The sequence below is a fragment of the Oncorhynchus mykiss genome, chromosome 19 (assembly GCF_013265735.2).
Source record: "Oncorhynchus mykiss isolate Arlee chromosome 19, USDA_OmykA_1.1, whole genome shotgun sequence".
NCBI classification, from domain to species: Eukaryota; Metazoa; Chordata; class Actinopteri; order Salmoniformes; family Salmonidae; genus Oncorhynchus; species Oncorhynchus mykiss.
Window position 1 is genome coordinate 42,604,765 of NC_048583.1, and position 15,442 is coordinate 42,620,206.

General features: G+C 42.5%; 1 protein-coding gene across 3 annotated transcripts; it reads left to right on the forward strand.

Annotated features, from left to right (window-relative positions):
• The first annotated feature begins 5,316 nt into the window (after positions 1-5,316).
• LOC110497916 (proto-oncogene c-Fos) lies at positions 5,317-14,732 on the forward strand. 3 transcript variants are annotated; one of them, XM_036954868.1, is made up of 5 exons: positions 5,317-5,339; positions 11,908-12,007; positions 12,699-12,926; positions 13,247-13,354; positions 13,463-14,732. In XM_036954868.1, exons 3-5 carry the CDS (start codon positions 12,714-12,716, stop codon positions 14,129-14,131), a joined length of 990 nt encoding a protein of 329 aa, XP_036810763.1. In that variant the 5' UTR covers positions 5,317-5,339; positions 11,908-12,007; positions 12,699-12,713; the 3' UTR covers positions 14,132-14,732. The 3 variants fall into 3 exon arrangements, with proteins under 3 accessions (XP_036810763.1, XP_021430060.1, XP_021430059.1); XM_021574385.2 differs by lacking the exon at positions 5,317-5,339 and having other exon boundaries at positions 11,800-12,007; positions 13,466-14,732; XM_021574384.2 differs by lacking the exon at positions 5,317-5,339 and having other exon boundaries at positions 11,810-12,007.
• The last annotated feature ends 710 nt before the right edge of the window (positions 14,733-15,442 follow it).

The following is a 15,442-nucleotide window of genomic DNA, read 5'->3' on the forward strand; positions in this document are numbered from 1 at the left end:
ATCGCCCCGCAGCCCTTTTTTACAAGCGCAAAGTGCGCAACATCGTCAACATGATCAAAAAACCGTCATACTGTTGCTGCTTTGTACCCATTGTATTTTCAGTTACTTGACTTGCACCGTTTTCTAGTAATAACTACGAAATAAATGCAAATACGAATAATGCTATTTAATGGTTAATTACTGGTAGATCGCGCAGAGCTCGGCACCGGGCGCCTGCACCAAAACATTTGGAATGGTGACATTTGCGCGATTGGTTTTATATCGCTCATTTGCACGTCACGTCAATGATATCATGTCACCGTGTGGGACTGTGGGTCAATGAACCTTTTCGGAGTGGGCGCCCTGATTCTAGTTTGTGAGCTAGGCAGGCTACTGCCTGGGAAGGTCTCCCACTCAGAAGTAAAAGATGGGGGTGGGGGTGGGTTGACCTCAGGTCTCCCCACTGGAAGCCCAAGGTAGTGGGAGTGGGGAAGCTATCAAATAGGGCACCTCTTAACTTTGTACAGTACTAATGCAATTAGTAAAATCAGTCACACTACGAAATGCTACCAAATAAACCACAATGCATTCATAATACTGAGAATATATAGTTTCCCCCTGGCTACCCCAACTCTAGCTAACGGCTCCGCACCCCCCGCAGCTACTTGCCCAGGCCTCCCCAGCTTCTCCTTCACCAAATCCAGATAGCAGATGTTCTGAAAGAGCTGCAAAACCTGGACCCGTACAAATCAGCTGGGCGAGACAATCTGGACACTCTCTTTCTAAAATTATCCGCCGCAACCCCTATTACCCCTAGTCTGTTCAACCTCTCTTTCGTATCGTCCGAGATTCCTAAAGATTGGAAAGCTGCCTCGGTCATCCCCTCTTCAAAGGGGGTGACACTCTAGACCCAAACTGTTACAGACCTATATCCATCCTGCCCTGCCTTTTTAAAGTCTTCGAAAGCCAAGTTAATAAACAGATCACTGACCATTTTCTCCGCTGTGCAATCTGGTTTCCGAGCTGTCTGTCAATCACCGTATTATTATTGGCAGACTCAACAACCTTGGTTTCTCAAATGATTGCCTCGCCTGGTTCAGCAACTACTACTCAGATAGAGTTCAGTGTCGGAGGGCCTGTTGTCCGGACCTCTGGCAGTCTATATGGGGGTACCACAGGGTTCAGTTCTCGGGCCGACTCTTTTATCTGTTATATATCAATGATGTCGCTCTTGCTGCGGGTGATTCCTTGATCCATCTCTACGCAGACGACACCATTCTGTATACATCTGCCTCTTCTTTGGACCCTGTGTTAACAAACCTCCAAACGATCTTCAATGCCATACAACACTCCTTCCGTGGCCTCCAACTGCTCTTAAACGCTATTAAATCTAAATGCATGCTCTTCAACCGATTGCTGCCCGCACCCGCTCGCCCGACTAGCATCACTACTCTGGACGGTTCCGACCTAGAACATGGACGTGGACAACTATAAATACCTAGGTGTCTGGCTAGATTGTAAACTCCCCTTCCAGACTCATATTAAGCATCTCCAATCCAAAATTAAACCTAGAATCTGCTTCCTATTTCGCAACAAAGCCTCCTTCACTCACGCTCCCAAAAATACCCTCGTAAAACTGACTATCTTACCGATCCTCGACTTCGGCGATGTAATTTACAAAATAGCCTCCAACACTCTACTCAGCAAACTAGATGCATTCTATTACAGTGCCATCCGTTTTGTCACCAAAGCCCCATATACCGCCAACCACTGCGACCTGTATGCTCGTCAGCTGGCCCTCACTACATATTCGTCGCCAGACCCACTGGCTCCAGGTCATCTATAAGTCTATGCTAGGTAAAGCTCCGCCTTATCTCAGCTCACTGGTCACCATAACAACATCCACCCGCAGCACGCGCTCCAGCAGGTATATTTCACTGGTCATCCCCAAAGCCAACACCTACTTTGGCCGCCTTTCCATACAGTTCTCTGCTGCCAATGACTGGAACGAATTGCAAAAATCGCTGAAGTTGCAGACTTCTATCTCCCTCACTAACTTTAAGCATCAGCTATCTGAGCAGCTTACCGACAGATGCAGCTGTACACAGCCCATCTGGAAATAGCCCATCCAATTACATACCTCATCCCCATATTGTTTTTATTAACTTTTTATTTTGCTCTTTTGCACACCAGTATTTCTACTTGCACATCATCATCTGCACATCTTTCCCTCCAGTGTTAATTTGCTAAATTGTAATTACTTCGCTACTATGGCCTATTTATTGCCTTACCTCCCTAATCTTACCTCATTTGCACACACGGTGTATAGATTTTTCTATTGTGCTATTGACTATACATTTGTCTATCTCATGTGTAACTCTGTGTTGTTGTTTTTGTCGCACTGCTTTGCTTTATCTTTTCCAGGTGTAACGGCCGTTGGTGGTGGAAGAAGGTGAGGACCAATGTGCAGCGTGGAAGTGTCCATCTTTTTAATAAAGTAAATGAACACTGAACAAAAACAACAAGGTGAATGCACGAAACAGTTCTGTCTGGTGCAGTTACAAACACTCAACAGAAAACAATCACCCACAACTCAAGGGTGAAAACAGGCTACCTAAGTATGGTTCTCAATCAGGGACAACGATTGACAGCTGCCTCTGACTGAGAACCATACCAGGCCAGGCACAGAAATCCCAGATCATAGAAAAAAGAATTCAGACTGCCCATCCCAACTCACGCCCTGACCATACTAAAACAAATAAAAAACAAAGGAACTATGGTCAGAACGTGACACCAGGTCGCAGTTGTAAATGAGATCTTGTTCTCAACTGGCCTACCTAGTTAAATAAAGGTGAAATAAAAAATAAATAAAAATAGCCTATGTTGCTATGTTGCTTGCTATGCTATTCCGTTTTCTGTTTAACTAGCTTACATAACATTGGGTATAATTTCACACAGTTTCATCATGATGATGTGTGTAGCCTGCAGCAAAAAGATTATAACCTACATAGCACATTATTGATTTGGTTAACTTTCACTGATGTGACATCATAAAGGTTTTCTGTGATTGTATTGACTAGGTCCTGAGCTCAGTAAGATGAATTTCCAATGCTGTAGGCTAACTTAAAAGACGTCTATATTCTGCTGATATTTTGTATCTTTTGTGATATATTGAGTCTTTTGGTGTGTCTTTTGCCTTGAATTAGCCAAGGAGGTTGTATGGTTCATTTGGTTCCTATTCTGAAAGTTTGATAAATTGTGCATAATGACATGTATATTTAATTGTGCAACAAATGTATTTAAGGTGTTAGACTCATGTACTGTATTTCAATACAAATTCAGGGGAACTTCTGAAATATTTTCGCGCACCCTCTGGCAATGGCTAGCATGACGAGCCATGTACCTCCTCAGTCACACAGGCTGTGTGAAATGATCTCGGAGCCTCAGGTGGAGAAGCCATCCACCTCCTCAGCCATACAGGTGTCTTCACAAATGTTGTCTGAGCCTGAGAATGAGGATGAAGACCCATTTGCTTCTTCAGGTGTGTTTGTACGCACACCCACGTGTGTGTGTGTGTATGTATGGGTACACGCACATGTGTTCATGTGTGCATCCCTGCATAACATAAACAAAATAACAAATTTTCGTTTTGCAAAGTTTTAAGTTTCCATATTGTAGGTAGCAATGATGATTTTATTATTACTGGGTATGTACAGTTGAAGTCGGAAGTTTACATACACCTTAGCCAAATATATTTCAACTCAGTTTTTCACAATTCTTGACATTTAATCCTAGTAGAAAGTCCCTGTTTTAGGTCAGTTAGGATCACCACTTTATTTTAAGAATGTGAAATGTCAGAATAATAGTAGAGAGAATGATTTATTTCAGCTTTTATTTCTTTCATCACATTCCCAGTGGGTCAGAAGTTTACATACACTCAATTAGTATTTGGAAGCATTGCCTTTAAATTGTTTAACTTGGGTCAAACGTTTTGGGGAGCCTTCCACAAGCTTCCCACAATAAATTGGGTGAATTTTGTCTCATTCCTCCTGACAGAGCTGGTGTAACTGTGTCAGGTTTGTAGGCCTCCTTGCTCGCACATGCGCTTTTTCAGTTCTGCCCACAAATTTTCTATAGGATTGAGGTCAGGGATTTGTGATGGCCACTCCAATACCTTGACTTTGTTGTCCTTAAGCCATTATGCCACAACTTTGGAAGGATGCTTGGGGTCATTGTCAATTTGGAAGACCCATTTGCGACCAAGCTTTAACTTCCTGACTGATGTCTTGAGATGTTGCTTCAATATATCCACATACATTTCCTCCCTCATGATGCCATCTATTTTGTGAAGTACACCAGTCCCTCCTGCAGGAAAGAACCCCCACAACATGATGCTGTCACCCGTGTGCTTCACGGTTGGGATGGTGTTCTTCGGCTTGCAAGCTTGCCACTTTTTCCTCCAAACATAACGATGGTCATTATGTCCAAACAGTTCTATTTTTGTTTCATCAGACCAGAGGACACTTCTCCAAAAAGTACGATCTTTGTCCCCATTTGCAGTTGCAAACCGTAGTCTGACTTTTTTTATGGCGGTTTTGGAGCAGTGGCTTCTTCCTTGCTGAGCGTCCTTTCAGGTTATGTCGATATAGGACTCGTTTTACTGTAGATATAGATTCTTTTGTACCTGTTTCCTCCAGGTCCTTTGATGTTGTTCTGGGATTGATTTGCACTTTTCGCACTAAAGTACGCTCATCTCTAGGAGACAGAACGCGTCTCCTTGTCACACCCTGACCATAATTTGCTTTGTATGTTTCTATGTTTTGGTTGGTCAGGGTGTGATCTGAGTGGGCATTCTATGTTACATGTCTAGTTTGTCTAGTTCTATGTTTGGCCTGATATGGTTCTCAATCAGAGGCAGGTGTTAGTCATTGTCTCTGATTGGGAACCATATTTAGGTAGTCTGTTTGGTGTTGGGTTTTGTGGGTGATTGTTCCTGTCTCTGTGTTTGCACCAGATAGGACTGTTTAGGTTTTCGCACATTTATTGTTTTGTTAGTTTATTCATGTAGAGTTCCTTTATTAAAGAACATGAATAACCACCACGCTGCATTTTGGTCCGCCTCTCGTTCACCACAAGAAAGCCGTTACACTCCTTACTGAGCGGTATGACGGCTGCGTGGTCCCATGTTGTTTATACTTCCGTACTATTGTTTGTACAGATGGACGTGGTACCTTCAGGTGTTTGGAAATTACTCCCAAGGATGAACCAGACTTGTGGAGGTCTACCATTTTTTTCTGCGGTCTTGGCTGATTTATTTTTATTTTCCCATGATGTCAAGCAAAGAGGCACTGAGTTTGAAGGTAGGCCTTAAAATACATTCACAGGTACACCTCCAATTGACTCTAATTATGTCAATTAGCCCATCAGAAGCTTCTAAAGCCATGACATAATTTTCTGGAATTTTCCAAGCTGTTTAAAGGCACAGTCAACTTTGTGTATGTAAACTTCTGAACCACTGGAATTGTGATACAGTGAATTATAAGTTAAATAATCTGTCTGTAAACAATTGTTGGAAAAATGACTTGGGTCATGCACAAAGTAGATGTCCTAACTGACTTGCCAAAACTATAGTATGTTAACAAGAATTTTGTGGAGTGATTGAAAAACAAGTTTAATGACTCCAACCTTTGTATGTAAACTTCTGACTTCAAATATATGTGGGATGTTCCACCAATATAAATGTTGTGAATGCCCATGTGCTCTCCATTAGAAATGCCTGTAGCAGCATCCCCACCAATCCTGCTGCTGAGGATGAACCACTGTCTACAGACCCCGCTGACAGAATTCAGACACAACTAGCTTGCAGAGGACTACGTGAGGTACCACCTAACTTTGTTTTCCCAAGGAATGAGACTGATGGAAGAAGTTGCCACCACCAGGATTTCAGGAAGCCCTACTGGAGTGGTGAAAATCTCCCTAGAAGTTGGTTGGTGTATTCTGAAAGAAACAACAGCTTCTTCTGTTTCTGCTGCAAACTATTTTCTAAGAAGAACATTTATTTAGCAAACTCAGGACTAACAGACTGGAAACATGCAAGTTATTTGCTGACTTCACCCGACAGCAGTCCAGAACACCAAAACTGCATGACAACATGGAAAGAACAGGCAACGAGGATCTAAAAAGAGGAAACCATTGATAAGCACAAGATGGCACTTATGGAAGCTGAGAGGATAAGATGGAGAGAGGTGTTGACACGTCTGACTGCTATTGTGCAATCTCTGGCAATTAGAAATCTGGAATTAAGGGGACACACAGAAACACTGTACTCTCCATCAAATGGAAATTTCCTCAAAGAGGTTGAACTGATGGCACAATTTGATCCAGCCATGAAAGCACACCTTAACCGTGGCCAAAAAGGTACCTCGAGTCACACCATCAGCTACCTGGGCCACCAAATGTAGAATGAACTCATTGATTTGTTGAGCAGCAAGGTCATTTCAATAATGGTGAGTGACATCAAGCTGGCAAAATGATTCTCTATCATTCTAGTTTGCACCTCAGATGTCAGCCACACTGGACAGTTGTTACTTGTGATTAGAATTGTGTCACTGAAGGAGGAGCCCCACATAAAGGAACATTTTATGGGGTTTTGGGGGGCATAGGAGTCCACGGGCCAACATTTGGCATCCCTGATTCTCAAAAGATTAGAGGATCTAAAAATTCCTTTTGAGGACTGCAGAGGACAGTCCTATGATAATGGGGCCAACATGAGAGGCAAAAACAAAGGTGTCCAAGCCAGACTCCTGGAAATGAATCCAAGAGCTCTATTTGTGCCATGTGGGGCTCACACATTGAACCTGGTTGTGGCTGATGCTGCTAAAAGTTCTGTCGATGCCACAGGTTACTTTGGCATCTTACACAAACCGTACACCTTGTTCTCAGCCTCCACACAGCGACGGGAAGGCAAGAAAGGTCAGGGTTTAGCTGGCACTTGTGTAATGTATTTGTGTGATATAGGATTTGTGCAGTTTAGTTTTATTTGTATGTTTTTTGTTAGCAATGGTGTAAAAGTGTTATAATTCGATAATCTTTTTATTCGTATTTATATACTACAATTTGTTTCTATTTATTTTTGTTACTTCTTTTTGATATTTATGAGTCTTATTTTTGTATATAGAAGCTGTTTAGAAGCCTTTTGGATCTAGACTTGGCGCTCCGTTACCGCTTGCCATGTGGTAGAGAACAGTCTATGACTAGGGTGGCTGGAGTCTGTGACAATTTTAGGGCCTTCCTCTGACACCGCCTGGTATAGAGGTCCTGGATGGCAGGAAGCTTGGCCCCAGTGATGTACTTGGCCGCACACACTACCCTCTGTAATGCCTTGCGGTCAGAGGCCAGGCAGTTGCCATACCAGGCAGTGATGCAACCCGTCAGGATGCTCTCAATGGTGCAGCTGTAGAAACTTTACAGGATCTCAGGACCCCTACCAAATCTTTTCAGTCTCCCGAGGGGGAATAGGTTTTGTCGTGCCCTCTTCATGACTGTCTTGGTGTTTTTGGACCATGTTAGTTTGTTGGCTATGTGGACGCCAAGGAACTTGAAGCTCTCAACCTGCTCCACTACAGCCCTGTCGGTGAGAATGGGGTCGGGCTCAGTCCTCCTTTTCCTGTAGTCCACAATCATCTCCTTTGTCTTGATCCCGTTGAGGGAGAGATTGTTGTCCTTGCACCACACGGTCAGAACTCTGACCTCCTAAATTAGGCTGCCTCGTCGTTGTCGGTGATCAGGCCTACCACTGTTGTGTCATCGGCAAACTTAATGATGGTGTTGGAGTTGTGCCTGGCCGTACAGTCAAGGGGTGAACAGGGAGTACAGGAGGATACTGAGCACACACCCCTGAGGGCACCCGTGTTGATGCTCAGCGTGACAGATGTGTTGTTACCTACCCTTACCACCTGGGGGCGGCCCATCAGGAAGTCCAGGATCTAGATGCAGAGTGAGGTGTTTAGTGAGTGAGCCCACTCCCTTGGCTGAGAAGCAACCACACACATGAATGGTCTCAGGATGCTTTACTGTTGGCATGACACAGGACTGATGGTAGCGCTCACCTTGTCTTCTCCGGACAAGCTTTTTTACGGATGCCCCAAACAATCCGAAATGGGATTCATCAGAGAAAATGACTTTACCCCAGGACTCAGCAGTCCAATCCCTGTACCTTTTGCTGAATATCAGTCTGTCCCTGATGTTTTTTCTGGAGAGAAGTGGCTTCTTTGCTGCCCTTCTTGACACCAGGCCATCCTCCAAAAGTCTTGGCCTCACTGTGCATACAGATGCACTCACACCTGCCTGCTGCCATTCCTGAGCAAGCTCTGTACTGGTGCTGCCCCGATCCCACAGCTGAATCAACTAGGAGACGGTCCTGGTGCTTGCTGGACTTTCTTGGGTGCCCTGAAGCCTTCTTCACAACAATTGAACCTCTCTCCTTGAAGTTCTTCATGATCCAATAAATGGTTGATTTAGGTGCAATCTTACTGGCAGCAATATCCTTGCCTGTGAAGCCCTTTTTGTGCAAAGCAATGATGACGGCACGTGTTTCCTTGCAGGTAACCATGGTAGACAGAGGAAGAACAATGATTCCAAGCACCACTCTCCTTTTGAAGCTTCCAGTCTGTCATTCGAACTCAATCAGCGTGACAGAGTGATCTCCAGCTTTGTCCTCGTCAACACTCACACCTGTGTTAACGAGAGAATCACTGACATGATGTCAGCTGGTCCTTTTGTGGCAGGGCTGAAATGCAGTGGAAATGTTTTTTGGGGATTCAGTTCATTTGCATGGCAAAGAGGGACTTTGCAATGAATTCTTAATTCAACATTCTGGAGTATATGCAAATTGCCATCATACAAACTGAGGCAGCAGACTTTGTGAAAATTAATGTTTGTGTCATTCTCAAAACTTTTGGCTACGACTGTACAGTCACTGCGGGGACGATGTCATCGATGCACTTATTGATGAAACCAGTGACTGGTCTACTCCTCAATGCCTTCGGAAGAATCCTTGAACATATTCCAATCTGTGCTAGCAAAACAGTCCTGTAGCTTAGCATCTGCTTCATCTGAGCACTTTTTTTTGAACGAGTCACTGGTGCTTCCTGCTTTAATTATGCTTGTAAGCACGAATCAGGAGGATAGAATTATGGTCAGATTTGCCAAATGGAGGGCGACGGAGAGCTTTGTACACTTCTCTGTGTGTGTTTGCATATTTAACATGCTGGTAGAAATGAGGTAAAACGGATTTAAGTTTCCCTGCATTAAAGTCCCTGATCACTAGGAGCACCGTATCTGGATGAGCGTTTTCCAGTTTGCTTATGGTCTTATACAGCTCATTGAGTGAGGTCTTAGTGCCAGCATCGGTTTGTGGTGGTAAATAGATAGCCACGACGAATATAGATGAAAACTCTCTCGGCACATAGTGTGGTCTCCAGCTTATCATGAGATACTCCACCTCAGGCGAGCAAAACCTTGAGACTTCCTTAGATATAGTGCACCAGCTGTTTACAAATATACATAGACCACCACCCATTGTCTTACCAGAGGTTGCTGTTCTATCCTGCCAATATCCTTATATGGAATTCCTCCTGTGCGAGATTGAGAAAGCATGAAAACGCTGGTGTAGACTATAACTGTCATTATATTAATGGTGTAGGCTAATATTATACTGCCATGCTGTATGATGTAATTAAAATCATATAGAAATCAGCTACAGTTGAAGTCAGAAGTTTACATACACCTGGGTTGGAGTCATTAAAACTAATTTTTCAACCACTCCACACATTTCTTGTTAACAAACTGTAGTTTTGGCAAGTCGGTTGTGACATCTACTTTGTGCATGACACAAGTCAGTTTTCCAACAAATGTTTACAGACAGATTATTTCACTTATAATTAACTGTATTCCAAATCCGGTGGGTCAGAAATGTACATACATTAAGTTGACTGTGCCTTTAAACAGCTTGGAAAATTCCAGAAAATGGGAATGGGAAAATCAAAAGAAATCAGCCAAGACCTCAGAAAAAAACATTGTAGACTTCCACAAGTCTGGTTCATCCTTGGGAGTAATTTCCAAACGCCTAAAGGTACCACGTTCATCTGTACAAACAATAGTATGCAAGTATAAACACCATGGGACCACGCAGCCGTCATACCGCTCAGGAAGGAGACGCATTCTGTCTCATAGAAATGAATGTACTTCGGTGTGAAAAGTGCAAATCAATCCCAGAACAACATCAAAGGACCTTGTGAAGATGCTGGAGGAAGCAGGTACAAAAGTATCTATATCCACAGTAAAATGAGTCCTATATCGACATAACCTGAATGGCCGCTCAGCAAGGAAGAAGCCACTGCTCCAAAACCGCCATAATAAAGCCAGACTACGGTTTGCAACTGCACATGGGGACAAAGGTCGTACCTTTTGGTACGGTATGTCCTCTGGTCTGATGAAACAAAAATAGAACTGTTTGGCCATAATGACCGTTGTTACGTTTGGAGATAAAAGGGGGAGACTTGCAAGCCAAAGAACACCATCCCAACCATGAAGCACGGGGGTGGCAGCATCATGTTGTGGGGGTGCTTTGCTGTAGGAGGGACTGGTGCACTTCACAAAATAGATGGCATCATGAGGGAGGAAAATTATGTGGATATATTGAAGCAGCATCTCAAGACACCAGTCAGGAAGTTAAAGCTTGGTAGCAAATGGGTCTTCCTAATGGACAATGACCCCAAGCATCCTTCCAAAGTTGTGGCAAAATGGCTTAAGGAAAACAAAGTCAAGGTATTGGAGTGGCCATCACAAAGCCCTGACCTCAATCATATAGAAAATCTGTGGGCAGAACTGAAAAAGCTTGTGCGAGCAAGGAGGCATACAACCCTGACTCAGTTACACCAGCTCTGTCAGGAGGAATGGGCCAAAATTCACCCAATTTATTGTTGGAAGCTTGTGGAAGGCTACCTGAAACGTTTGACCCAAGTTAAACAATTTAAAGGCAATGCTACCAAATACTAATTGAGTGTATGTACACTTCTGACCCACTGGGAATGTGATGAAAGAAATAAAAGCTGAAATAAATCATTCTCTCTACTATTATTCTGACATTTCACATTCTTAAAATAAAGTGGTGATCCTAACTGACCTAAGACAGGGAATTTTTAAAAACTGTGAAAAAGGAATTGTGAAAAACTGAGTTGAAATGTATTTGGCTAAGGTGTATGTAAACTTCCGACTTCAACTGTATATGACTTACCAACCAGATTTGTCAGTTCTTAGAATGCTTTAGATTTAGCGGCCTGTAATTATTCTATAATAAAACATATAGGCATTTTTTAAAGTAATTATAAGTGGGAAGCCTATTGTGTATGCCAAATGTCATCTATGGTGAGCTGTAAAACATATAGAGACAACTGCATTATAGGGAAATTGAAGTGTGCTGTTATTTGCACCAAAGAAATAGCACAGTCCGTCTGTATGAATGTATGAATGGGCATGCTACACATGACACTTTCCTCTGGTATTTGTTGAATAAATACATTTGAAAAAAATGCAATATAATTACCTGGGGGTAAATGACAATAATGAGCAACTCGGCGATGATATTGAGTATTTGGCAAATGTTTATCTAAAATATGCTAAATGTGTGTTTCATTGTCCAGTGGCTCCCCTCCATAGAGATGGTACAGCCTCCGTTCATTCATAAAAGTCTGTCAGAATATAAAAGGAGGGGCTTGCACACAAGTCTATCAGTTACCAGGTATAAACCTGGAATAGAAGCTGCTGAAGAAAAAAAAAATTTGACGAGAAGGGTGAACATTCTGTTTAGCTAAGGATTTTTTAAGACATGTTTCTCAACCCTGACTTCGATTCAATGTCTCGCTGTAGCACTGAATCTCCTGTTGGGGACACCCTGACGTACTATCAGAAGACACAAGACGACTCTATCTCCAGCTCCTCAGCTTCGCCATCAGAGAGTAATGCACAGGTATGAATCAATCAAGTGGTGATGCCTGTGATGCAATGATGTATAATATTCAGACGCAACGATGTCAACGATTATTAATTAAAATATGGTTGACTTTCATCATTTATCAGTGTTAATCTCTATTAACATTAATGTATGTGAAATATTAGTAGGAAATCATTGATATTGATGTATTTGTCGAAAATGCTGGGTGGGTAAATGATTCTACCATATTATTCCTATTATTATGATAAATACCCTCCTTCCTATTCCAGAAGAGTGAGATATTGAAAATGCAACACCCCACAGTGAGAGAGGATGAAAATTGTGTATATTATGATTTACACGTCCTCAGACCAAACATGTAGCATGTCGATGCAGCAGTTCATTGAGAAAAAGAAATCCATTCAGGAGCCTCCACAACATCTCTGCGTCAGTGTTGACGTCAGTAACAGTGATAAAGTCAAATATCGATCCAGGGGAGACTATTTTTAGATGGCTAGATATATTTTAAGAGAACCCATACATAGTGCACGCGGTGACAATAGAGCATAGAGTCACAGACATCCCCAATCCGAATGTGGTAATTGCCTTATGTCTCTGTTATTAGAATAAAATGTGTTTTAATGACACATTTTGCAGTAAAATAATTAAGCTAATTGTGATTTTTTTTTAAATCATCAGTGGTAAATGAACTTGTATCACTTTGCAGGAGCTCTGCCCAGACATGGATACACCAGCCACTCCATTTGTTCCAACAGTGACTGCAATTTCCACAACCCCGGATTTGCTATGGATGGTCCAGCCGACCATTATAACGTCTCTCTCCCCATCTCTGAGTAGCAAACAAACCAATGAAGCAAAGAGCTCTCACCAGTCAACACCCAAAGCGGGCGAGAGCAGGGGAAAAAACACTGGCAGAAAGGGGAAAGCCGAGCAGGTTAGAGCACTTTTCTGATTGCAAATCAAACAAAAAACATTAACTTGTGTAAACATCTAAATCAATATTAACAGTGCAGCAGCAGCAGCAGCAATGCATGCTCTCCAAAAGCAGTGTATTTGACTGTGTGCTGAGCTCAGGCAGTCCATTTGTATTCAGGTCACAGCGAGTCTGCAACAATGGTCTATTTTTAGACGCATTGCAGAGAAAGATGCTTTTGCTACACTCCAGAAGGGGATTTGGCAATGGAATGTAATGATATTAGGAGATGAAATGGACTGATTCTTCAAGGTGCAAGTGTTTTTCTCTGAACCCCACAGTTATCTCCAGAGGAAGAAGAGAAGAAGAGGGTGAGGAGAGAGAGAAATAAAATGGCTGCAGCCAAATGTCGCAACAGACGGAGGGAACTCACTGATTCACTGCAAACTGTAAGTTAAACCTTAGAAATCATGTTAATCACAGTACCATCATTTTAAACAGTAATCTATGGTTATGATTTAGATTTCCTGTGTTATTTTTTGGGGATATTTTCGAAGGAGACTGATCAGCTGGAGGAAGACAAAGCAGCTCTGCAGACAGAGATAGCCAACCTCCTCAAAGAGAAAGAGAGGCTGGAATTTGTCCTCGCTACTCATAAACCTGTGTGCCAAATTACAGAAGAATTGGATTCCATCTTCCAGGAGCCCAGTAGGTCTCCAGACCTCCCCCCCAGCCCGGAGGGGGGTAAACTCCCTGAGGACAGTGCTCAGGAAGCCCCCTCGCTCCAGGACATGGACATCCTCAATGACACGTCCACAGCCATCTCTGGAAACTCCAACATCCTACTCTGTGCCAGTATTGAAGTGAACATCTGTGACCTTGAGCCCTCTTTGGACATGAAGGAGGGTCTCCTGGACAATCTGCTGCCCAGCATGGAGGAGGAAGTCCCCACAGAGACTGCCCACTCTGTCCCAGATATTGACCTGAGTGGCTCTCTTGGGGTTACGGACTGGGAAACCCTGTACAAATCTGTGTCTAATGACCTAGAGCCCTTGAGCACTCCTGTTGTGACCTCCACCCCCACATGTAGCAGCTACCTGTCCGTTTTCACATTCTCCTGTCCTGATCTTGACTCCTTTGGAGTGGGGTTTGATGGTCGCAAAAGTGGAGGGGGCAAGGCTGAATCTGTTGATATCCTCAACTCTCCAACCCTGTTGGCCTTATAATGTAAGCATAGGGAGTTGATTGGTTTATCACTTTAGTTGGTTTTCCTGACTGTGATAGGCTATCAGAGACTTTCTGTGGTTTCAGCACTTCAGTTTTATTATTACACTCATTAAATGTTTTTGACTAAGCAAGTATAAACTTCTTCCAGATACAATTGATATAGCTAAGAGCATGGCTATACACTTTACTGATAGGGAGTAAGTATGTTCTGGTTTTAAACGCATGCAGAGGAATTCCAAATAATTGTCATATTTCATATATGTTTGATCTGGTACTAGATCTATGCTGTATTGTGGAATTGACTGTACGGTTTTGTGCTTCAATGGGAATAGTATATCAATAGCTATGAATGTTGTGTTATAGTTCAAGTATACATCCATGTTCGGTAGGTACATACCTCAACGTCATCAACTGTGATTTGACCTCATTGTTACAATGTTTAGAGTTTTCAATGAAAACATCCAGTGCTATATTTATCAAGATGTAAATTATGATAATTTATTTTTTTACCTTCAATTTTGACTTGTTTGTCAAGTTAAAGTAAAATGAGCATCGATTGCTGATTGATACATTTTCAAATTAAATATTAATTCAAAGTGATGTTGGGTGCTTTATTGAATACTAAATATTAAATCACTCATACCAGCTAGTGTCACTCCATTGAGTTTAACAATTAATGTATATATTTTTTCAGATAAGACAAATTATATGGTCACCAGAAAATCTATTGAACAAAAATATAAATGCAACATGTAAAGTGTTGGTCCCCTGTTTCATGAGCTGAAATAAAATATCCCAGACATTTTCCATACGCACAAAATGCTTATTTTTCTAAAATGTTGTGCACAAATTAGTTTACATCCCTGTTAGTAAGCATTTCTCATTTGCCAAGATATTCCATCCACCTGACAGGTGTGGCATATCAAGAAGCTGATTAAACAGCAGGATCATGACACAGAGGCACCTTGTGCTGGGCACAATAAAATGCCACTCATAAATTAGCAGTTTTGTCAAACAACACAATGCCACCGATGTCTCACGTTTTGAGGGAGCATGCAGGAATGTCCACAAGAGCTGTTGCCAGATAATTGAACGTTCATTTCTCTACCATAAGCCGCCTCCAACATCGTTTGAGAGATTTTGGCAGTACGTCCAACCAGCCTCACAACCGCAGACCACATGTAACCACGCTAGCCCAGGACAGCCACTTCTTCACCTGCTGGATTGTACGAGACCAATACTGAGGAGTACTTCTGTCTGTAATGAAAGCCCTTTTGTGGGGAAAAACTCATTCTGATTGGTTGCCCTCC